Source organism: Pipra filicauda, unplaced genomic scaffold, assembly GCF_003945595.2.
Source record: "Pipra filicauda isolate LSUMZ 115617 unplaced genomic scaffold, ASM394559v2 scaffold33_size4404698_pilon, whole genome shotgun sequence".
NCBI lineage: Eukaryota > Metazoa > Chordata > Aves > Passeriformes > Pipridae > Pipra > Pipra filicauda.
Genome location: NW_024104465.1, coordinates 4324603 through 4348594, shown reverse-complemented (window position 1 = coordinate 4348594; position 23992 = coordinate 4324603). Strand labels below are relative to the sequence as shown.

General features: G+C 51.4%; 1 protein-coding gene across 1 annotated transcript in view; it reads right to left on the bottom strand.

The window, feature by feature from the left end:
• Positions 1-1622: 1622 nt before the first annotated feature.
• The window catches only part of SSH1 (slingshot protein phosphatase 1), a 32832-nt gene continuing 10462 nt past the window's right edge, over positions 1623-23992 (bottom strand). The window contains exons 3-15 of the mRNA XM_027744659.2: positions 16588-16691; positions 15072-15136; positions 14196-14317; positions 12399-12467; positions 11828-11893; positions 10417-10611; positions 10107-10200; positions 8698-8826; positions 8019-8065; positions 6653-6799; positions 5838-6038; positions 4476-5070; positions 1623-4030 (exon numbers count right to left, since the gene is read on the bottom strand). Of these exons, the coding sequence (XP_027600460.1) occupies positions 2771-4030; positions 4476-5070; positions 5838-6038; positions 6653-6799; positions 8019-8065; positions 8698-8826; positions 10107-10200; positions 10417-10611; positions 11828-11893; positions 12399-12467; positions 14196-14317; positions 15072-15136; positions 16588-16691 (3094 nt within the window). The 3' untranslated portion in view covers positions 1623-2770. The remainder of the gene's footprint in view (positions 4031-4475; positions 5071-5837; positions 6039-6652; positions 6800-8018; positions 8066-8697; positions 8827-10106; positions 10201-10416; positions 10612-11827; positions 11894-12398; positions 12468-14195; positions 14318-15071; positions 15137-16587; positions 16692-23992) is intronic.

The following is a 23992-nucleotide window of genomic DNA, read 5'->3' as shown; positions in this document are numbered from 1 at the left end:
TGGTTCTGCCATACCCAGAGGGAAGCGGTAGCAGGTGAGCAGTGCTGAGCTCAGCAAGGATGGGAGGGTGGGATGCGGGGGGGGGGAATGGTCTCACTGCCACCAGAAACACCAAAAGCACCAAAAACTCCCCAAAGAACAGCAAACAGCAGAGTTGAACAGCTCAGCAGATACACAGTGTTTGTAAACTATGAGTAAGGCACTCTGTTGTAAGGACACGTGGGGAGGACGAGTACATCGACCTTCTCATGCAACAAACCCAGTGGGACCACACATGGTGCAGGTTTGGCTACAAACCCCTGGGAATGGCACAGCTGCTTCCAGGCCAGCTCCCACTGAATCCTGACTCTATCCCATGACACAGTGAGGGAGCCCAGGGTCCAATGAGGGAAGAGTGGGGTTGATCCAGCAAGAGCTGAGTGGGAGCAGCAGCAGGGGAAGGTGGAGGGAGCCGAGCTGTGCCCCGAAATGAGGGGGTTGGGTCGGACACGGTGGGTTGGATGTGGCAGAACTCAGCAGGCACTCGAGAAACAGGAAGGAAATCACATGTTCACCTGCAGCAGTTCATGGAACCTTCTGAAATTATTCAAATCCGACCCTGCACCTCCTCCCTCAGCCGGGCAGGGATGGGAAGGGTTGGCAGCACAGAGAAAGGTGACCCTGCTGTGGTCACACCCAGGGGTTCACTGGGCAGCAGCCCCTGAGGCTCCCCCAGATGCCACTCTGAGCCCCATGGGACCTCTCGTCTGCCCTTCCCAAATCCCAGTCTGGGTGTAAAGCAGGATGAAGATGACACAAGCCTAGGAGATGGCTTGCAGTGATCCGGCTGTGCTGCATTCCCGGCTCAATGACGGGCTTTCATCCTGCCCTGAACTCGACCTGGTGGCTCCTCAGCCCGACCAGAGGCTCCTGCACAACTTCCCTCCTGGGAGCTGCTCCTCATCAGCTCTCCGGGGTGAAACAAGTGCAAATCAAATTCAGGCTCCCTCAGCAGGGACATTTATTTACTGATTGCCCGTCCCTACAAGTCCTCACACAATGGAAACGTGGGATCTTACGCTTAAGGGACAAAAGGGAACTCTGGGCATTCGGGACAGGCAAACCCACAGCTCCCTTCCTCGAGACACTGGATTTTGGATTAATTAGTTCAGACTGGCTGCTGCAGCCCCGCTCTGCCCCAGCTCAGAGGGGAGTTTTAAAAAAGCCTTTCCATGGGGATTTTAAAACGTGGGAGTGCTCACACTCACAGCCTGGTTGAGCAAATCCACCACTGAGCTCCCAGATCTGTTCTGACCCCCAAATCTGCTTCAAAATATCACCTGAAGGCACGAGCAGCCAATGTGGCTTCAGATGGGATTCAGGGAGCACTGAGACTTGGGGAGTGTTCCCTGCACACCTCCCAAGCTCTTCCCCACACATTCGGCCAGGGCTTGCACAGAGCAGCTCTTGACCAGGCTGGCTGTCCAAAATATTCCAAGAAAGCGTGCATTCCATATGGAATGGGGGCACTGCTGCAATCCAAGCACCAGCCCTGGCACAAGGGGGAGCACATAGTAATACCAGACCCGGGAGGGGCACAGGCAGCCCCCAGCTGTCCCCTTTCCTCCGGGGGGAGATCTCACCGGAGCACACACATATTTCTGCCTGACTGCTCCCCCTGAGCAGGATTTATGGGGCTTTCACAGCCCTGTGAGGGTTGGGACATGTCCAGCTGGGCTCCTCACTCCAGGGCCACCCAGCTTCCCACTCCAGGGCCACCCAGGCTCCCGATACAGGGCATAAATAACACCCTGGACTCCACCGGCAGCTCCCCAGGCTGCTGGGAAACCCAGGATACAGGGACTGTTCTACCAAAGCAACAGTAACAACCAGAAAAGACACGGTCACCTCCTGGGATTTCAGCAGAGCTGACCCTCCTTGGTCACCTCGTGTCACCCACAGCCAACAGAGGGTCCCAACACAGGATCCACGACACCAACACAGCATCACATCACGGGGTCCACGGGCACTCACGGGCTCTGTCAGCACTGGGACATCACAGACCACAAGGACAGCAAAAACACCCCAAAAACACAACACCTGGGACGGCCACACAGCTGGGGTCACATCGGTCACATCAGTCCCACCGTCCCCACGGACACAGCTCCTTCATCTCCCAGCCACAGCCCCAGGGGAGCCTCCATGTCCACACTCCTCCAGGCCTTTACAGCCAACACCAAGGGAATTCCTTCAAACAACAGCAAGAACTCTGGGAAAAGGCTTTTGAATAAAAAACTCAACCAACAAAGCAGGACAAAAAGCCAGCGGGAACAGAGGTAGTGTGCGTGTCACCATCTTAAGGATTTCCCACAAGTGCCCTGTTCAGAGCCTTGTGTTTGCTCTGTAAAAAAAAAAAGTCATGAATAATTTTTTTGAGTCTTTGAAACAGAACATTTCAGCATTTTAGATAGAGATACAAATACCTATCCATAACCACACACAAATCCACGTTATTACACTTGGCAAACAGTACTAGGAAGAGCATCCTGCAGGACAACAGGCAAGTCACACACCAAGGCCTCCTCTAAGCCATGCAACACATTTGATTTCCCTTGTGCCCTTCATGTGACCCATCGTGGTTCTTTTGCCCCCTCTCAGAGCACAGGGAGGGGACGAAGAGGTGGCATTGGATGAACTGCTGCAAGTCAGATGATAAAACTGCACCGGTGCAATGAATGAATGCTGTAACCCCCCCAAAATCCAGCCCCCCTCCTCCTCTCCACAGAAAGCATCAACTTTTGCCTATCCAAAGCACGTTCTTCAAGTTCCCTCCCGCCGCTTTCACCCCCGGTTTGGAGGAGCCGTCCGTGCTCCTCAGGGAGGGTTGTGGCTCACAGAACATGGAGCACTCGCTGGAAACAGCCTCTTTGGAGTCTGTTACAGTGGACACGTCCACGTCACTCGACAAGTCCTCGGAGGACAAGTTAAGACAGCCCAGTTTGGCGAGGGAGTTGGACCGTTTGAGGGGCGAGGACACGGTGAGGCCGGCCAGGCGCAGCCGCGTCTCGATCTCCTGCGTGCGCTGCTTCACCAGCCCGGGCTTGCCCCGCACGCTGTGGATGCTGTCGCTGCTGGAGCTGCGCGTCAGGTTGGAGCTGCGGGACGAGGACGGGGTGTAGCAGATGGTCTTCAGGAAGTCCTTGGTGAAGCTGCTCGTGTGCTCCAGGCGGCACACAGTCGGCGTGGAGGTTTTCTGGGAGACCCCCTCCAGGATGCGTTTCACCTCCGGCCTCTCCATGTTGTTCTCCGCGTCTCCGAGGACCATCGGGGTCGGTGTCAGGAGAGGCACGAGGCCGGGGTGGGACATCATGTCCTCGCTTTCCTCCATGATGCTGGAGTCCACCCTGTCCCGGAGCAGTGCTGAGGCGTCCGAGGGCAGGCTCTTGAGCCGCTCCAGCTCCTTGGTGTGCTTCCTGACCAACCCCGCCTTCTGCAGCTGGATCAGCGACTCCTGGTGCTGCATCAAGTAGCTGTTGGCGCTTGGCTTTTCCAAGTCTTTGCTGAACAACAGGTACTTCAGGTCCTTGGTAGGTCTGGTGTCCTTCCTGGCCAGAGACTCCTCTCTCACCACCTCTGCATGAAGGAGGCTCCTGTCACAGTGGGAGTTTCTCCTGGGCAGCAAAGTTTTTTCTGGGGTTTTTGGCGCATCTTTTCCTCTCTCCAGAACGCTGCAGTGCTGATCCAGTGACCTGCACGTGCCAACCTCTAAAGTCCCGACTCCTGGCACCATAGGAAGCGGAGCCTCGTTATGTTTAGTTCTGATTGCCTCCTCTGGATGTGCCCTGGTGGGCAGGTGGTCCAGCAGGTTGGAGTGGAGGTGGGACAGGAGGGCTGGCTGCGTGCAGATGGTGGTGCTGCGCCGTGCAGGGTTCAGCTTCTCACACTGCTCCCCGAAGGGGTCGGAGGACAGCCCAGCTGAGGAGTACATGCAGTCAGTGCAGGACTGGTAGGGAGGCTTCACCTTGCTGAGGATCCCAAACACGGCGTCGCGCTGTAGGAGAGAAAACAGGGGCAGATCAATGGGCACAGAACACACAGCAGCAACCAGCACAGGGTGTATTTACAGCCAAGCAGCTCTGAAACAACAAACATTTCCACTTCAGGCCCTGCAGCAGGAGCTAAAGCCATTTCCCAGCAGACAGTGATTTCCCAGCAGACAGTGTCTCCAAGGAATACCTACCGTGCCAAGCGAGGGTCATGCAAGCGAGCTGCCCAAAGCACTTTACAGGACACTCACGTGTGCACTCCTGGCATCTAAATCCATAGCTCGGGCAAGCAAAGCCCTGGTCAGAAGCACTTCGAAAGGGAAGAAGCTCATCATGGAATGAAAGGCTTTATCCAAGTCAAATGAAACTGGGCTATGAGGATGAGAAGAGCAGTTTCACTTGCAGCGGAGTCAGCCATGCCAATCACCTCCATCTCACCTCCATACGCACCTCAAAATCCTCTGGGCAACTCCTTTTGCTGTTGTTGTTATTCAAGTTCTCCCTATTGAGTCTGCTCTCCTCCTTGTGCATGGACAAACGCCGCTTCCACTTCTCCATGGGATTCTCCTCCCTGACACCGTCCTCCCCTGGCTCCCCGAGGCCCATCCTTCCCTTCCTGGGGCTGAAGTCCATTTTTCTCTTCACCTCCCTCTCGAAACAGCTGCCCAGCTCTGCCGGCGGCTCCGCTCGCTCCGGGGCTTTTCCCATCTCCAGCAGCCTCCCCTGAGGCAGTGCGGATGGGGGCTGTCCCACCAACGCATCCCGCTCCAGCTGCTCCACATGGAAAAAGCCCTCCCTGTCCCCAGGAACCTTGTTCTCCAGCAGCGTGTCCGAGAGGCGCCGGAAGCAGTAGTCAAAGCCCCCGGGCCCCTCGCTGCTGGCACGGTTGTCCAGGTATCCCGACTGGGAAGGCATGTCCAGGTCAGCCAGGCGGTTTTCCAGGTCGATGTCCAGCAGGAAGTCTCCCGAGCCCGTGGTGCCGTCGGTGTGCTGGGGCAGGTTGCTCTCTGCCTGCTGCTTCCACAGCTTGTTGTGGCGCTGCTTGCTGGGGAGAGGACAAGGACACGAGTGACCGTCCCGGAACTGCAGAAGTGCCAGGAGCTCCCCTCCCTCTCCACAGCCCAGAACCGAAGCGCTGGGTCCAGACCTAAGGTCCCATTTGGAAAAACAACCTTCAGCATCAGAATCTGTCCCCCCACCTGCCCGCTCCACAGCAGGCTCAGAGCAGTGCCCCATGTGCAGCTCTGATGGGATCAGCCCTTGGGAGACCCCTCAGGGCACAGAACCCCCACTAGGGCAAAACACCCCAACCTGACCCCTCTGCATGTACCATGACACAGCTCCTGTTGATCCAGAGGGACAGATATCCCTCCTCTTCCCTTATTAAATAAATACTACAGCCCTTCAGTGACAGAGCCCTGGGACTGGCACAGAACCTCTGACACGGCTGAGCTCAGTTCTGCCTCATAAAGCAGGAACAAAGTGCTGAGCAGCACTGGCTGCTGAGAAATCCAAACGTGCTTCTCGAGCACAGAGAAACCTTCCCTGAATTACACCAGAGCAGCTCTCCCAGCTAATTTCCATCCAGGGAGCCTGGCACAGGAAAGGTTTAGGAATAGCATGATTATCCCAAGATTCTGCCTCTGCCCTTCCAAAGGGACCCTTCTGGCTGCAGCCCCTGCACGCTCTGCCCTTGTCTGTGGGCATGACACCGACAGAACCGCAGGGAGATCGATCAATACTTTGTGGTGTTACCCACAATTAGCTCCTTTACTTTCCACGAGCTGCCTTCCCAACCATCCCCAGCCTTACCTGGCATCCAGAATTCCCTCATACTCCAGCAGCTGCCGCATGAAGCCGGCGTTGGGCCGGGCGATGCTGCGCTTCTGCTTCACGTAGTTGTAGGCCTTCTCCAGGGACCAGCCGAACTCCTTCATGGCGTAGGCAATGACCGTGGATGCCGAGCGGCTCACCCCCATCTTGCAGTGCACCAGGCACTTGGAGTGGTTCTTCCTGCACAAGGACAGACAGGAGAATCAATCCCATATCCCTGGTTATGGGTCTGTTACCACTTCACACGGAGGAGGGACAGCACTTTCTGCTCCTGCCCACCCCAACGTGCTGGATTACATGGGCCATGAGAAGAGTCCCTCTCTGGAAAAGCTGGAAGGTAGAGGAGGGCAGTCTCATTCATTTCGGAGACCACCAGGAAGCCTCCTGCTCACCCAAGTCTTTGGATACAGGGATCAGCAAGAAAAGGTGGAGTGTAATGGCCCAGCAGTGTTTGATGGGCTCTGTCACCATCTGTCTGCAGGGACAGCTGGGGCAGGTCACACACAGAGACATGCTGGAGCAGCTCCAGAACTTCTCCAGAAGAGGAAACGTCCTCATTTCCTTTTGGAAGCAAAATGAAGTAGTAATAAAAATGACAGGCAAGGAACAGGTTAATGCCAGCACAGGAAGAGACAAGGCACAGGGGAGTTCCAGGAACACGGAACTCCTGGCATGAAGAGGCGATGCCAAGGCTCTGACGTGTGGCTTTGGGAAGGCCCAGCTCCACATGGGATGAGACACGGAGGGTGGCTCAGATGTGCCCCCACACAAAGCCAGGGGTCCCAGGCACTCACTTGGCCTTGTTGATGAAGTGATAGGCCTCGTTCCAGTGTGCCAGCAGGTCCGTGGTCTCCTCGTCGTACACGCGGATGTTGTGGTACGCGAACAACCCGGGGAAGAAGTTGTCGATCTCGCGGGTGACGTTCAGGATGTAGTCAATGCTGGGGGAAACAGTAGACACAGGATCAACTGCCATGGCCACAAAGAGCAACTGAGGGACATTGTGAATGCAGGGAAGCTGACCCAACACACACCATAAGGTTTTATCTACAGCCCTAATCCCAAAGCCCTGGGACACCCGGTGACACAGGCGGCCATTCACCCACTTCTCACCACCAGCACCACACGAAGCACCCAAACGCCCTGGGCACAGGAGGGAGAAGCTTATTTTTTCCCCACTTATTTTATCTGAGTCTGTGTAACCCAAACAGAAAGTCCTGGCTGTGCCACACAGCTTCGGGGATCCTGAAGGAAGAGAAGGGCATCAGCTGCAAGTGAATCATCTGGGAATAGAAACCAGGAATCACCACTTCTGACTGCAGGTTTTAGCTGCAAACCCACTCCTTTCTCTTCTTCCTGACCAAAATCATGAGAGTCACATGTTATCTCTTGATTCCTGCCCAATATCACAGGAGGGATGACAATGTACCTGAGGAGAATCAATGTGCACATTCATTTATCAGCTCCTATGACTCAGACAAAGCAAGGACACAGGATATTTGTCTCAGAATTTGCCCAGGTTTGACTTCAGACACTGCATGTCCCCATGCAGAACAAAATTATTAACACCCTGCTTGATTTACTTGTCCCAAGATGTCCAGACATCTGTTCCCAAGGACTCCAAATAGTTTTCAGCTCCTCACACAAGGTTGGTGCAGGCCTTGGGTGAGCTGCAAATATTTATATGCAGAACTCTCCTTTGTCCAAAAAGTACTGCAGTAAATGGGGTGAAGCAGCCCCGTGGTGATGAGTGTTGTGAGACACCCCGAGCTGCCTGTCTGGGCAGGAGAGGAGGAATTGGCTCATCCACAGGCAGCTCTGCTCCTTTACATGGAGTTTATTCCTCAGTGCTGTAATCTTTGCTCCTCTGCAGCCTGCAGGAATTCCCACCTGGCACAACACTAGGGACGGCACACGCCAGGGGGATGGAGATCCTGATGGATCTCACAAAGGTCCAAAGTTTTGTAATTCTCATTCTGTGTGTTAAGTGAAGTTGGAGAGATTTCTCGACCAAGGTGTTGGCACTAAGTTACCACATGGCTGAGAATGGGCCCAAATCACCCCTAAAGCTACAAACATCCTCTCCAGAGTGCTGGGTGGGAGTTATAAACAAACAGCTGAAGGGTTTCAGGGCTGGTGCCTGGGAGGAGCTGTACTCACCCTGAGCCCTGCAGCTCCTCGAGGTTGGAGGCATTCCACTCGGAGCCCTGCAACAGCCACAAACACACATTTCCAAGGAGCCCCAAATTAGCCCTCTTCCCTCAGGTTCTGCAATCCCCCAGCCCCAGCCATCCTCCTGAACTGCCAACTGAAATGTTGGAAAAGGCCTCTGAGACAGGAATGTGGCATCAGCAGATGTCCTGTTCTGGGCAGGGACCTGCTGGAGGAGGGGACAAGGAGACAACTCACTTATAGAGTTAGTTCTAGGTTAGTGTGTGACTGAGCTCATCCCAAATCACTGTCTCTGGCCACTCTGGATTTTTAAACACATGGATAAACAGTGCAGGGAAAGGAAGTGATTATACCTGTGATCCCCATCATGCCACACATGAGAAGTGAGGCAAATCCCGAAAGCTCCAGGGGTGGTTACTCCTTGGATTGCCCCCAAACCTTCACAACAGAAAGCTTAAAACTGCTTAAAAAGTAGGTTTTGCCCTCAAACATGGGCACTTCCTCTGATTCTCTCCAGAACAACAACAAAAAGACCCAGTGGGCACAACTGAGTTCATGTCCAGGAAGCCTTTGTTCCAGAGGCAGTGCCTGGTTTTGCCTGGAGTACCATCTAGTGGCAAAGGATTGGATGCAGCACAGCCCAGCTCTGCTGGAACTCAACACTTACCAGGTATAAATGATCAAAAATCAGAGATGGTTTGTCCATCTGACCCAGGATTAGCAGCATTTCATTGTCTATAAATTCCTTGAATTCCTTCAAGTTGCAGTTCATGTGTTTCTCCAGCTCGTTTCGGATCTGCAGAGCACAAAACAAAGGATGGCACTGGGACCGTGGTGTTCAACAGAAACATTGTTGGCACTTCCCTGCAAAACATTTTTCTGTCCTTCAATAAAAACAGCAACAGGGATTTGACCCTTTGGAGACAAGGGATCTCCCTATGTGGCATCTCTCCAAGGATCCCAGACAGGTTTGGGTTGGAAGGGACCTTAAAGATCATCTCATTCCACCCCCTGCCATGGGCGGGGACACCTTCCACTGGCCCAGGTTGCTCCAAACCCTGTCCAACCTGGCCTTGGACACTTCCAGGGATGGGGCAGCCACAGCTTCTCTGGACAACCTGTGCCAGGGCCTTACCACCCTCACAGGGAAGAATTTCTTCCCAATATCCCATCCAATCCTGCCCTCTGGCAGTTTAAAACCACCGCCCCTTGTTCTGGCACCTTGACATCCTAAGCCCCCAAACTGGAGAGTTGTAAAATAAACTTTCAGATAATATCAGAGAACAAAAAAAAAAGAATTTACTTCGCAGTACCTGATTCTTAAAAATAATAAACTGAGAGAAGAAAAACAAGAGCTTGGAGAGCAGTGAACAAAAAAAGTGAGACCCATTAGAAGCAAGGAGTGCAAATGGCAGCAGAGAGAGATTTCCAGTACTCTCCCATTTTAAAATGGGACATAATATCCTCTCCCTGCCCTCAGGTTCTGGCTGGGGCAATGCAAACCCACACAACTTTATTTTAACCCACTGTGGAAAATGGCTGCAGCACAACCAAAGCATCTTGCGTGCACCAGGAGCGAGGAACATGTGCACAGACAGACGAGTTCTCAGCTTCCTCCTACCACTTGCATGTTAATAACCTCCCTTAAAAAACAAAAACTCAACCCAAAGAGATCTATTTCCACTCTGAATGTCTGCACTGCGGGTGGATGTATTTCACCAGCCTGGGGGATGGATCCAAACTAACTTTAGCTTTGACTTGTGATTTTCCAATCTATAAACTCACCAGCAAAATGCTGTCTGCAAGGTCCTCTGACAGGAAAAAAAAGGGAATAAAACCTTAAAACTTGACTTGAAAGTCACATACTTGTTACTAAAGTCCTGAAAAACACGTTCTGATGCTGATATTATCCTGATTTTTTAGGAGAGAGGTGAAGCAAAGCCAGAGCGGAGCCTTTACGGAACAGTTGGAATGCACATTCCAAAGTCAGTGACACCCAGGGATACAGTGCCTCCTCAGCACTCTCTTCAAAGGGAGTCTGGCAGGAAGAATAAGAGCAAACATTTTTCCATTTACCTCCTTAGAAGTCACATTTTCCAGGTCTTTGCTTGTCATGATGCTCCGGAGTTTGGCTTTAATGAGCCGTTCTGTCCGTTCCCTTTCCGTGGGCCTGGAAGGGAACAGGAACACGAGAGGAAGCTCCAGGCTGGCAGCAAACACATGGGGGGGGGGTGGAAAGGCTTGTGGTCATGGCAATTTTGGGGAGAATAATGGAAAAAAACCCATTTGAAGCCTTTTATGAAAAGGAAATGAACAAGGTGAGGAAGAAGAGAGAGAAGGGGTTTTGTGTGAGCCAAGACTTTTCCTAATCCAACGCAGCACTGACTTGTCAACAAAGAGGGCGGGAGAGTCGGGGCGGGTGGACTCCAGGTCCTGCATGGCGTTCCACTCGTTGATGCAGCTCTGGTCAGAGCTGATGCAGCTCTCGTAGTAGGTGGCCCAGACCAAGGCCACCCCTCCTGGGAAGTAGTTGTACCTCCTGGCAACCTCACAGGCTTTGTGGAGGATCTGTAAAGCAGACCTGCAGGTTGAGAGAAGAGATTTGTGCAGCTGTGAGCAGCAGGAACAGACAGAGCAGGACCTGAGAGATTTCCACAGACAAAACCCGATTTTTAGCATTATTTTTTGCAGTTTGGTCTTTGAGAGCAGTGGATTTATGGAGCTCAAAGAGGGCATAAACTGCACCTTGGAGGCTCTTCACAGCAGGGCCAAGGCAAAGGCTGAAATCTTCTCCTGATTAACAGAGAATCAGGAGGCACAAGTCCCTCTGGGATCTAATCATCATCCAACTTGTACAGCCAAAGGAAAATAAAGAACAGGGACAATTTTTAAACCACCTTCAGCAAGGAGCCTGATGCATATTTACCAGCATTCCTGGCCCCTGACAGGCTCCAGGGACCAGGCCCAGATTGGGTCATTTGTTTTTGCAAACTCTAGCATTACTTTTTCCTTCCTTCCCTCCTCAATTTTTTCTTTCCTTAAGGCTCCAAACTTGTTGTACTGAACATATCAACCACTTCCAAGGCTGCCAAGTGCAAAAAACGACAACAGAAGTTTCACTTGTTTCTGTACCAAATCATCCCCAGCACAACATCCTTCTGCACATCTTTTCCCTGTCAAATGCTGCTGAGACAGGGATCTCTCCAGGCTCCAAGGGGAGCCAGCACACTGCCCAGGCCCAGGGAGATGCAGTTCCATGCAGGGCTGGGCAGCAGCCTCTCCAGGGAGGAATTTGCTGGCACAGCCACTGCTGACTCAGCCACCTCTGCTTCAGGGGTTTGGAATCCCTGCACAGGGGAGGGGTGACAGGAGCTGAAAGGTGAACAGGCCCCCGGGGAGGCAGGAACCCCAGGAATGAGGCAGGACACAGGGAATGCCACAGTTTGGCAGTGGGTCCTGAGCCTCCTCCATCAGCCTGGGAGAGAAAAATGCAGAGGGAGGAAATTCTGGGTTTGCAGCTCAGTGAATTCAAGTTAATCTTTCCTATTTATTCATCTCCCTGGTGCCTCTTCCTTCTCACTGAAAGGCACAGAGCTGCTCTGAACTGAAGCAGCAGATCCTGGTTTCGGATCAGGATTCCCACAGTCCCTTAATAGCCCTGCTGACACAGGGAAGCAGATCTCTGCTGTACTCACTAAATACCAGTTTATGGAGAGTTCTAACATGCAGTTGGTTGTTTGTTTTTAATTGACTGACAGAGGACAGTCTCTGTGCCCCCAGCCCCTCAGCACACCTACCACATGGCCTGCACCGACACGGGCTTGAAGATGTGCATCCTCCCTGCTGTGCTCACACTGAAGCCACTGCAGAGAGAGGGGAAAACAGGTCACAAACTGCTCCTCTCTGCATCACAAACTGCTACTGCCAAGCAGCTACTGGGAGCAGCTACTGGGAGCAGCTACTGGGAGCAGCTACTGGGAGCAGCTACTGGGAGCAGCTACTGGGAGCAGCTACTGGGAGCAGCTACTGGGAGCAGCTACAGTCCAAAAGAATCAGGGAGGAGAATTTCTATCTCTTGATTTTCCAACACCTTCCTAAATAAGAATGGCAAGAGGACACCCCTCCCAGCGTAGGCTGCTAGGAATGGGAGCTGCACCCCTGGAGTGGGATTTCAGAGCATTCCCAGGGTACCACAGGTCCCACTGAGCAGTGTGAGGGCAGCAAGACCAAACTCACTGTGTGAATAATGGACTGCAGCCACGAATCCAAAATGGGAAATTTCTGTGCAAGGTGACAGAGAATCTCTCCCAGAGCAGCCCTCAAGTAGGGAAGGACATTCACATTTATCCTGTTAATGTGGTTTCTTACCCATCCCCATCAAGATGGATTTTGGTGTCACTCCACAGGCGAAGAACCATTCCTATAGTGCAGCTTTTACTGGAAGAGAGGTGGTTACACAGGATGTTAGATATAGGCCATGATGTGGTCACACCAATAGCTAAATTATTAATACTCTTTAATTTTTAAAATCCTCAAGCCTTGTTCTAGTAATGCCTAGTAATATTTTAGGCTATCAAAAGAGGCAGCTGCCCACCCTCTGCAAAGGGCACCCCAGGGGCCTGTCAAGTTGCAGTTGTGCTCCCTCCCTCTGGCTGATACAACAGACAAAAAGGGACTTTAGGGGTTTATCTGACCCAAAAGGACACCTTCAGTTCAGAGATGAAATCTGGCAACAAAGCCCTACTATAACGGGGGCCAGCAATTTCCAACTAGTAAATAATTAAGCTACTGACATATTCAGGTTCTAAAGGAAATTTGGATGCACACGACAGAACTTAGGTTTGGTTTGCTCTTTCCCTTTCTTTTTTAAGCCTTCAGCCACTTTCTATGATGGAGTTGACAGGCCAGTCTAAGCACACATGTGGGCAATGTGCACTAAATTGCTTTGCAAGTTAGAAAAGATTTTATTAAACACATGTAAAAGGAATAAACTCCACAAAAGCACATGACTAGTGAAGTTCTCAGCAGGGAGAACATTTACAGCTCAGCAGTGACATCTCAGCCCCAACACAGAGCCATAGAGTCACTCAATGAAGTCACTACTGCCAAATGACCTCTTTATGCACGAAACTTCCCTTAATCAACAAAAACTCTGGGTGTTGGGGAGCCACTCACTGAAATGGCAGCTGTCCCTACAGTTGGGATGGATTTGTCACAACTTTTCCATCTATCTTCTTGTCTCACATCAATAATCACCAGGAGCAAATTACTGCAAGGTTGTTTCAGGTTGGAGGTGACAGTGCAAACCTGCACTGCTGTGGTACACCAAGGGAATGCCACATGGGAATTTCCTCCATAACACTAACAACAGGAATTTCAGAGCAGAACAGGAGGCAGTATCAAAACAATGACAATAAACTGATGAGGAAGGCATGGCCAGGAGCTTCCCCACAGATCTCTCTGCTGTGTAAAGCTTCCCCTTTCCACTGGAAACCACCAGTAAGGTTTTCCAAAATTAAACAAAACTCACACCGGCTGCACCAGCACGACAGGGCAGCCTGTTAAATCATGGGAGAACAGACACAACAGCCTGGTAGCTCTGACTTCTGACTCCAGAAACCAGCCCCATCTCCCCCAGCCAAGAGCTGTTCTGCCTTGGTTTACTCACCCAGGACAGGGATAATCTGAGAGGGGTTGCGATAACAAAATATTTCCCTTGCTTTGCCAAATTCTGTGTGCTCTTATCAGTCAGACAAAAGGAACAGCTCGTTACTGACACAGTCGTTTGTTGGTTTTGGAGCTACTTCTGCAGTATTGTTTTTTGACAATATTTGGCAACTAAGCTCCCCCAAACCGGCTCCATTGCATCATCCCATCAACAGACTTGAGTCTGGTGGAGGGAGCAAGTTCCAGCTTTGCAAATGTGTCTGCAAGAGCATTTGCAGGGATGAGGTGGATGCCACATCCCTACAGCTGGATTCTACATGCGTGCTTTGATTCCAAGGGGACTGCAAGCTTTCTGGAATAAAAATGTCAGGAAACTCAACGCGCGTCCTTCCTCTTGCTTGGATTTGCAGATACGCATAAACCAACTGCTCAGGGGCAGGTTGGCATGGACAGGCTCTCCAGAGAGCCCAGGCTGCCTGACTCCCAAGGCTGCCATACCTCTCCTTGCTGGAGAAATCCACCCCCAGCAGGATGTTCTCCTCAGTGTCCTGGCGCCCGCTGCTGTACACGACCACCATGTACCGCACCCGGTCCGTCCACACGCTCTCCAGACGTACAGCCTGCAAACAGGGAACCAGGCCTGCTAATTACCTTCTGGCTAATTAATATCCCATTGCTGCCTCATACTTTTTAAGGTATGATTGTGCCCCAAAGCTTTATTTAGCTGCAGTATGACACACAGCAAGGCTTGCTGCCAGTTTGACTTGGCATCGAGGGGGGAAAAGATCAGCTGAGACCACCTGCTCCAGCTTGGGGGAATGCTACAAAATGTAACCCAAAGGTTTGTTCCAAAGAGTTTCAACCAGGAAGTATAAAAACACTGGTCATGCACAGAACTGAGAACATGCAGGATCAGAGGGCTGTCCCACTCACAAGCCTTCACTGAAATATGCCCGTGCAGGAGGGAGAACTGACATCGACTTCTCTGCAGTGACTTTTGCAGCAGATTTTTATCTGTAGATTTCTTTAAAAGAAAGCCCAGCTCCATGTGATGTAACTTCAAGGCTGACTTAAAAGTGTCCATAAGCGTTAGCAAGCTCCTGTCTCTCCTCCTGTATTCATGTTTTGAAAATTAAATCTAACAGAACAACACATTTCAGACAGAGCAGTTCCCTGACCCAACTCATTACCTGGATGTAAAGACCAGGGCAAAAGGAGTGGACAGGAGAACGTGGTAGGGCTGGGAAACAGCACAGACTTAAGGCAACCCTGAAATCTAGGATTTGCCAATGCTTTTCCTGATCCTCTACAGGTCTGTTTCAAACACTTCCAACACTTTTTCGAACAGAAGCAGGAAAATGCACCTGTCCTTACCAGTTTGATCCTGTCCTCACAGCGAAGGAGGTTGATCATCACCTGGAGGTGCTGGGGCAAGTCACCTGCAGAGGAAGGAGAGAAATCATGACAAAGGGGCTCTTGCTGCACTAAGAATCAGCAGAGTCTTGACCTTCAAAGAAATTGGATGTTTCTCAATCAAAAAATACCAATTAAGGGAGGGCAATTAACTTTGCTGTCCCAGAGAACACCAACAGCAGGGAGATTCCTGGAGGAGCATTCTCTGGCTGTGTGAGAACCCAACCAGTGGCCTGGGTTGGGTGATGGAGCCCTTCCTTCTCAAAGTTCTGCTCATGCAACAAGTCCCTTCAGCTCTAGAGTGGTGGGTACATTTGACTGGGGAAAGCAAACCAAAGGAAGAAGGAATCTACAGGAAAACGAACCAAGTTCCCATCTAATAACTCAGTCATGCACTCATAACTTTCCATGAGAGATAAAATTCCTTCCGTAGGATGTTTGCTGGGCATATGGAATTGCTGACAATTAAAGAAACCCAAAGCCAAGCTTGGCATTCAAACACCCCCTTTGTGCTTGGAGTGTTTACTAAGCAGCAGCCACACAGTACCACACTGTGCCTTTCCCACATGCTCCTGCTCTCCAAGTGCCCCCAAGATCCTATTTCTTCTTGCCCAGCGACCACCTATTCCAAAACTGCCAAAGACAGAAGGACAGAAGGTATAAAATCACTGGAGAAGCAGAATCCACTTCCCTGAACCCCCTTATCTGCTTAGCAATCCTGGTGTACACTCATCATACCCTTCCCTACCATTTCTTCCCACCAGTTTTGCACACTGGAGGGGACTGGGGGAAGGACAACCTGTTCTCAAACCATGATAAACTCTCACAGGCCAGACTGTGGGGAATTAACAGGAAAGGGGGTTTTCCTGAAACCAGGAAAGGGGATATGAGCAGCTATCCAGATGCCCAAATCCTGATGAAACATCCCTTACCCTGACCAGCAACATCAAACAAAACCAGCGACAGGGAGTTTCAAAAGAAAGTCCCAACCTTTGGATTACTGGAGGCTGGGAGAGCACTTGGAGAAATGTCCCTGGTGTGCTAAACCAGGATATCCATAAGCACCCAGAGGTGCTGAGCCCTGTGGCTCAGCACATCCACTTTTCCTCCCCCCAGGCCACGGGGAAGGCAAAGATCAAATCACTGAAGCACCAGTAACATTTCTTTATCTGTGGCTGGGGAAAACAGGGATAGATATTCCACACAGCCCTTCCCTGCCCAAAGGGAGCCATGCAAAATGCCATGATTTCCACAGAGAATAACTTTCTACTTCAGTCACAGTTCCAATACAATGATAAAATTTTAAACCAAGACTCAATAATCCCACGTTCCCATTTGAAACCCTGGGTTTGCTCAGCAGGTCGTACAAAGCCCAGCAGGACAATCTGGGGAGTCACCCACCCACCCGCGTGTGTCAGCAGCCCATCCATGGGGATGGGATGGAAAAAGACACTCCAGAGGAGATTTAATCCACTACCTGCATGCTTGTGAGGGTGCTGGAGGCTTCGCTGGCCCTGGGAGCTGTTTCCTTGCTGTAGGAAAAGGGCTGCTCCTTTCACCATGAAAAAGCTCTCGCTGAGGCTGGAAAACAAATGACACAGGAGTGAACTGAAAGGAAACAGCAGCAGAATGTGCACAGCTGGGGAAGGAAGGGCTTCCCCCACTACAATATTGTAGGATTTTGCTGTGAGAAGCTGTTCCCAGAGGTTGATCCTGCCACTTGCACCGCATGGCTCCAGGATTATTCATGGATTATTCATGTGTCATTTTCCACCACCGTGTTATTACTTGGCCACTGCCGGAGATCCTTTCCCTGAGCTGTCATGGGCTGGAAATGACTTTATCACTCGACTATTGAATTCTGCAACTTAAAAGCAGCAGAGGGTAGGACTTGGTACAGGCTCAGACCTGCAAGAGGACTGAAGAGTGGATTCCAAGTCCACCAGTTCCTGCTCATTTCAGTTCTTGGGATTTCTTTGGAATGCAAAAACAAGAACACAAAAGTGTGTAAGGAGGAAGGGAGGGAGGGCAGATGGAACCTGCACATCACAAGGGAAAGGAAAGGGCTCTGAACCCTCTGGGGAAAACAATCAGCACAACTGCAGAAGTTTTCTTTCCCTGGAGCATCCAAGGAGGAGGCAGGACACGGGCTGGGCAAACACCATGGCATTCCCAGAGGCAAATGACACACAGGGCCTGGAACATACCGGAGGAGAAGGTGGAACAGCACCGGTGGGGAGAGCAGGCACCAGCACAGCCAAATTCCACAGCACCCTGACCCACACGAGCACTTGGGGAACGGTTCAGAAACAGATCTGGCCATGAGCAGGGAAGCTGCAATTCCCACATGGCTGAAAATCCCATCTCCTGAGGAACCTTTGAGCTGCCACGGGAACTGCTTATGCTGCGTTTCCTCCGCTCCCAAACAGCACAAGAGCCATTTCTTCTTACAAAGCCCCATTTTCTGCCACCCCACGCTCCCAACCACAGCTCATCATTAATTACTGCAGCTACTAAACAGAAATGCTCCATTATGAGGTTGTGCTGCACAGGAGTTACTTCTGCTGGAGTTATTAATCCCAGCACTCATCTATTCCATACTTTATCCAAGGTCTTTGCCTTGGGCAGGAGTGAGCCCTAGTGCTCCCAATGCTCCCTCTGTTCTCCCTCAGTGTTTCTGAGAGGACAGACATGAATTTCACGTCTTTTCAGATTTCCCCACCCCTAGGAACACACAGCCAAGGTTCCCAGGCTTTCTCCTTTTCCAACTGAATTTCAAGGTGCACAATCCCCAGAGAAAATCTGGATAGTGTTTAAATTTGAACTTTGAGAAAGTGAATTAAAATTTCCACCTAAATTCCAGGCTCCACAAGATCAGTAAAATGCAGCAGGAGAACCGCACTGTAATTCCAACAGGCTTTTCTCCATTCCCATTCCTGCAGCATCCCAGCACTCACCCCTGACTTCCCCAGCTGTGTCTGGACAGGAGCCCTCGGGGTTTGCTGCTCTGCTCGGCCTGGCTCTTGTTCCCAGCAGGAATGTGGCTCATTCCAGGAGCCAGCCAGGAAGAGCCTTGTTTCCTTTGCACCCCAGAGCTCACAGGAAAGCGTTAAAAAAGGCCAGAAGTGACACAAAAGCAGCGACCCCAACACAATGTATGGAATATTCAGCTTCACACACAGTCCAGCAAGAGGAAAGGAATGGTGAGATAATGCACAAGGAGGTAATTCACGGCATTCCCATCATGAGAATTTGGGAAAATGAAAAAGGATATTTTTTTATCCCTAATAAAGTGCCTAGGATTTTTCCAGCAGGAAAAACCTTGGAAAAGGCAGAGCTCCTTCCCAAAGATCTCAGGAACTCCTGCTTTGATGGTTCATCTCACCTGACATTCTCCTCTCCTGCATCAGGAAATCTATTACAATAAAGTAGAGTATTCCCAATGGCAGGAAAAGGGAAAGCTGTGCTACTGGAGCAGAAAGTGGTTGCAGGAAAAGGACAACCCAAATTGCAAAGGTTTAAAGGTTTTCTCCCTGTGGATTTCTCTGCCTGGAAGTGATCCGGGAAGCAAAGCCCAGAGCCTGCTGAGAGCAGGATTTCTGTTTCAGTTTGAATCCTCGTTCCCCACCCAGACCTCCCGTAGCCCCAGCATTCCCAATCTCCACACAAGCTCCCGTTTCCACAGTGCAGGACACAGGACACACCCAAACACCTCTGAGCACAAACTCATAGTTTACACCACATTGTAACAACAACATTACCCATACGTCCCTTATCTCCACGCTGGGAACACTCTCTGCTCTCAGTCCCTTCACACAACTGCTCCAAACACAGCCGAGTGAGAAAGGCAAGGCACAATATTCCAACCCCCTTTTAAATCCTGCAGATCCAGTAAACAACTAAAACTCTGGCCTTTTGTAAAAAAAACCTCCTAGAGAACAGCCAAATCCTGCCATTACAGAACAACCCCAGCTCTGCCCCTCGGCAGCGGTGTCAGATGCCCCAAAGCAGCACAAACCAGTGGCTCATACATACAAATTTGGGCTGGTTTTCTTTGCACAGCAGCAGCATCGTGCTGGCCCCAGAGTCAGGCAGAAGCCAGGAAACTCGAAAAGATTCATAACTAGCAGTAAAACTCACATCCTTCTGCTTCTAAACCCATAAAAGAAAAGAAGGCAAAGAAAAGGTCGACCGTATATTGTGCGTGGAGCAGAGAGATCGCGGCTGGTGATGCTCCCCGGGAACTGGATGGCTTTTAGAGAACACTGTGTCTTCCACTGATATCCTGCCTTGAAAAAGCACTTGTCCCAACACATCCTGATGAAAGAGGGCCATTCAAGAGGGGAAACAACCAGCTGAGGCTCGTCTAATCATTTCCCTCCTCCAGACTTGTTTGTTTGTTTGCTTCCCCCCTCGTGCTCCGGAGGCAACTCGGCTCCTTCCAGCACCCACACAGCCCCTTGCTGTGGGAAGTCCATATTCCCTGGGACAGGGCTGGAGAAAAAGCCTCGTATCAACTGGTGCCTGTTCATTCCTTTATGATTAAAGCACTGCAAGCCACCGCTGTAATACAGATACAGCAAATTAAAATGGTCCTTTCCTCACTGTACAGCTCCCACGTTGGACTTTCAGAGTGACTCCCGAGTTCCTGAGCTCCTGCTGGACAAGGAATTCTCTCAGGTGCCTGGTGTCTGTGTGTTGGGGGCTGGCTGGCACCGAATTCCCTGAAGATTTTTCCTTACAGACCCTAATTCTCCAGGCACAAACCGGAATGCCACGCTGGTCCCGCCAGCCTGACCAGGGGGAGAACCAGCTCTCTGTTCAGTTTTCACCCGGTTCTCACCCAGTTTGACTGGCACACACCACAGAAACCACCCATTCCCTGGATGCCCTTCCAGGAATCCTGACCAGCACAGCTACTCTACAAGGAGTCACTTCAGGCTCTCAAATAAATGCAGAGCCCACAAGTTTTGTGCACCCCTGGGACCTTGGAGCTCCAGTACAGCTGCAGATCAGTCCTCCTTCCACTCCCTAAGCTCCGCTCACCGAACACATGGAATTATCTCCCCAAGGGAGGTAAAACCCTACACATTCAGCAGCTGGGAAATGCTAGGAGGAGGGTACAGACAGCTACAGCCCCTTCTGCACCCAGGCACTGGCAAGGAGAGGGTGCTCATGGCCACAGCTCCATGGAGAGCCGGCTCCAGCGGCTCTTGCTCCATCCGGCGGCTCCGTGCTGCTAAACTTGAAAAGGAAATATTTCTTTCCCTTTGGGAAAGCTCCAGAGGAGTGTGGCTGCAACACACATCAATCACATCTCGAGTTGCTGAAGAACACAATAGGCAGTGCCTTCTCGGCGGTACAAACCACCCCCCCGGCTTCAGGAGTAAGAAATCTGCTAAAAATACTGGATGATTTTGGGAAAGGACAGCTTGCTTTGCTATCGTGGCTCCAGCATGTCCCAGGAAGAATCCTGGCATGCCTCAGGTGTTGGAGTTCCATGTTTTAATGGGGAATCTCACATACGCCATGATGATCAGGACAGAAGAAAACACCCTTATTGCTACAAAACATCTCAAAATAAATATCCACACTCAGAAGTCAGGAGAGAGAGAACCACTTTTCCTGGGAAGCCTCAGCCAAGCCTGAGGTGAGTCAGCAGCTTCCTGCTGCCTTTCTGCAACCAGGTCTATGTTTAAGGAAAAAAAACCCAAACCCCTGCAAAAAAAGGAATGTTCACTTCTCCCAGAATTGGTCAGGATTTTACAAAGGCAAACACAGTAATGCCACCTGGTTTCTCGGGTTTTATGGCATCTTCTACTCAAAACACTTCCAAACTGATAAGGTGAGGGAAAAACAGGCCTCCTGAGCACCACAGAATGAAGCACACTTCCCTTTTCCACAGCCCTGTTGATAAGGAGGAAAAGAACTGATTTTTTTCCCCTTTTCTTCTCCCATTTGCTGCTCAGTCTGGAACAAGCCTGGCCACCTCAAGGAAACCAAGCAAGGACACAAAACACAGCCCTGGTGAGGGGCCAAGCCCCCTCGGATGCTCCTGACCTGGCCAGACCTCTCAGTGTTCCAGAGGTGGATTTTAGGCAGGGCACTGCTGCAGGGAGCAGAGGGAACTGGGATCATCCCACATCCACACCGAAAGTCACACAAACCAAGCTGGGAGCACAACAAACAGAAAGGAAGATATAGGGAGAGGAACAGCAGGAAGAGTTGGGAGCAGCTGCACAGCTCCCGCTTCCCAAGGCAAGCCAACAGTGGAAGCAGCCAGGCTGCTGCCTTTGGCTGGAGAGAGGCACATCAGATAACACTTCCTGACCAGGAGAGGGGCCTTTGGAAGGGGCCTGAGCAACACGAACAGCGCCAGGGAAAAGGCACTTCAAAGCTGCTCAGTCCTGCACGCCCCAGAACAGCCCTGGGGGCTACGGCGGCACCAGCGAGTCCCTTCTCCGGCTGTTAATGAAGGACTTTGTGTGTCCAAGTGGCCTTTGCTCCCTGTCACACCAGACATAGAGCCCAGAGCCACAGAAAGGTTAAATGACACACAGAGGAATCACCTTGACAAACACAGCTGGAGTATCTCCATAACCATCCCTGCTCAACTTGACATGGAGCTGGCTGCCAGCAGGGATGAGCAGCACCTGGAAAGTCCAGTTCCAACATGTGCAATGATGTTTTAAAACAGTCTTATTGCACATGTGTAGAATTTGTGATATGCTGACAAACTCACCTAGGATCAGGACTGTGGGTGCCCAACATACCTTGGAAGGTTGCTGAGAGCTGCTGGGATCACTTGGATTGAGGTGCTTTACCTCTGCTGAAATCTCTGCAGCATCACTTGGATTGAGATGCAGCTTTAGGAAATGTTTGTCTTCTGGAAGCTCCTTTCATCCCCAAAGTCATCATTCCCAGTCTTCCTGAGCCAAAGACAAGTCATCTCCAGAAACCCAAAATGTGAGCTGCAGGTCTGATGTTCACAAGGAGAACATCTCCCCTTCCTTGGACATCATGCCAGGGCAATGAGTTGCCTGCGAGGGGGCCAGGCAGCAGCCCCGGCTGAGGGGGGGTTTGTAACAGCTCCCTACAGGGACAAACATCTTTCCATTGATTTTCAAGGAAGGAGATGGTTGGGCAGGCAGGAAAACCCATCAGGTTTTGCTGCTCTCAGCAGTGCAGTGACCAAAGGGGGGTCTGAGCACACATTGTTGGCTCGGAGTCATGGGCCACATCCCAGCACAGGAATGCGAGAGGGGCTGGAGACACTGCAGGCCATTCACACACAAACACTCCTCTGGCACAAAGGGGAGAAAGGGAAAAATGAAATCAATCATGAAGCCCACAGAAGCCAATTTCCCAACACAAACAGACTGCTGCTGATGTGCCTCCAGCCGCTCCTGGGATGCATCAGGATGGAGCAGTCACTGGCACGGCTCCGTACGGAGCCAAACTGGCTCAGCCGTGTGTGCCCCACGCTGAGGGTACCCCACGACCCAGGCTGGGCCTGCAGGCAATGCTGCAACAGCTGGGATAAACCTCCAAGAGACAGGGCAGGAAGAGGGAAGCAAACAAATCATCAGGATCATCCCCCATTCCAGCAGACTTGCGCAGAGTAAGTTATCAGAACTGCTCCCAAGCGGCCAGGAATGAGAAAATTCTAGGAATCCCTAGTACTTGGATGGGGAAAAGCCAAATAAAATAAGAGATTGTTTCACAAGGAAAAAGAAATCCTTTCTGCTCATCCCATTAATCGCAGGGTTCAAAAAGGCACAAGGCTGATCCCAGCATCAACTCAGTGACATGATGGGCTTGGAACTCCGAGGAGCATTTCTGACATTCCCACTGAAACACGATGGCAGTTTTGTGACAGCCACTGGCTGGGCCAGATCCTTTCCCTGCATGAGCTGTTGGGAAGAAACCCTCCTCTCCCTCTTTAGGAGTATGAACCCTATGGAGCTGCCAAGCCCCTGCGTGCCTGGAGTTCACCCAGGACTGTCCCCATCCCGCTGTGCCAGCCCAGGGCCACCTACCCCACAGTGGGGGCTGAGCAGTGCTGCTCCACACAGCTCCATGGAACAGCTCCTGCTTGCCTGGACACATGGATTCAAAGGACAAGGCTATGGAAGGCGGTAGCTGGCACAGGGAAAGAGCAAGAGGCACATACAGACATTCCAGCATCGGCAACAACGTGGATTTTCCCATGCACCCTCAGCTGTGCAGCATCCTGGTGGTCTGAGGGAAGCCAGCTATTCCCAAAACACTGGCTCCCTTCTGCCCTCACACCAAAGGACACCCTGTGTTTCCCTACAGGTCACTTTTTTGGATGTTGTTGCCAAATCACTGCCATAGCTGTTCCATGACCGCAGATAGAGAGGAGAGAGCCCACAAGCCCTGGAGTTGTCCCAGAGCCATGTCCAAGCTGGAGGAGAGGTGGGATGATGCCCCATAGAGAGACAGAGCTCTCAGGCAGGAGCCAATCCTGCCTCCACCCTCCTCCCCAGGAGCCATCGGCACACCCCCCATCCTCCTGCATTCCTCCTGTCAGCTCATTGTTTTAATCCTTCCAACTATTTCCTTAAGTCACCCCACTGCACCCACTCAACAGTGTCTCCCAGAGACAGCCCAGGGAAACAAGTGGAAACTCTCCAGCGGTGCCACCGGGAAAGAAAAGGAAGGTGAATAACAGTTTGAAGGATTAAGAAAGCAGCTTCCAGGCGGTGTGAGCGAAGGGCAGCCAGGACACAGACAATGGCATCGGAAGCACGGCTGAGAGCCCTGGTGGCACAGCAACCCAAAAAACAGCTCAGCTGCCGGGCTTCAGGAGGACTCCAAAAAAGGCAGCCCAGAGCAGGGAGTACTTGACACACTGGTAA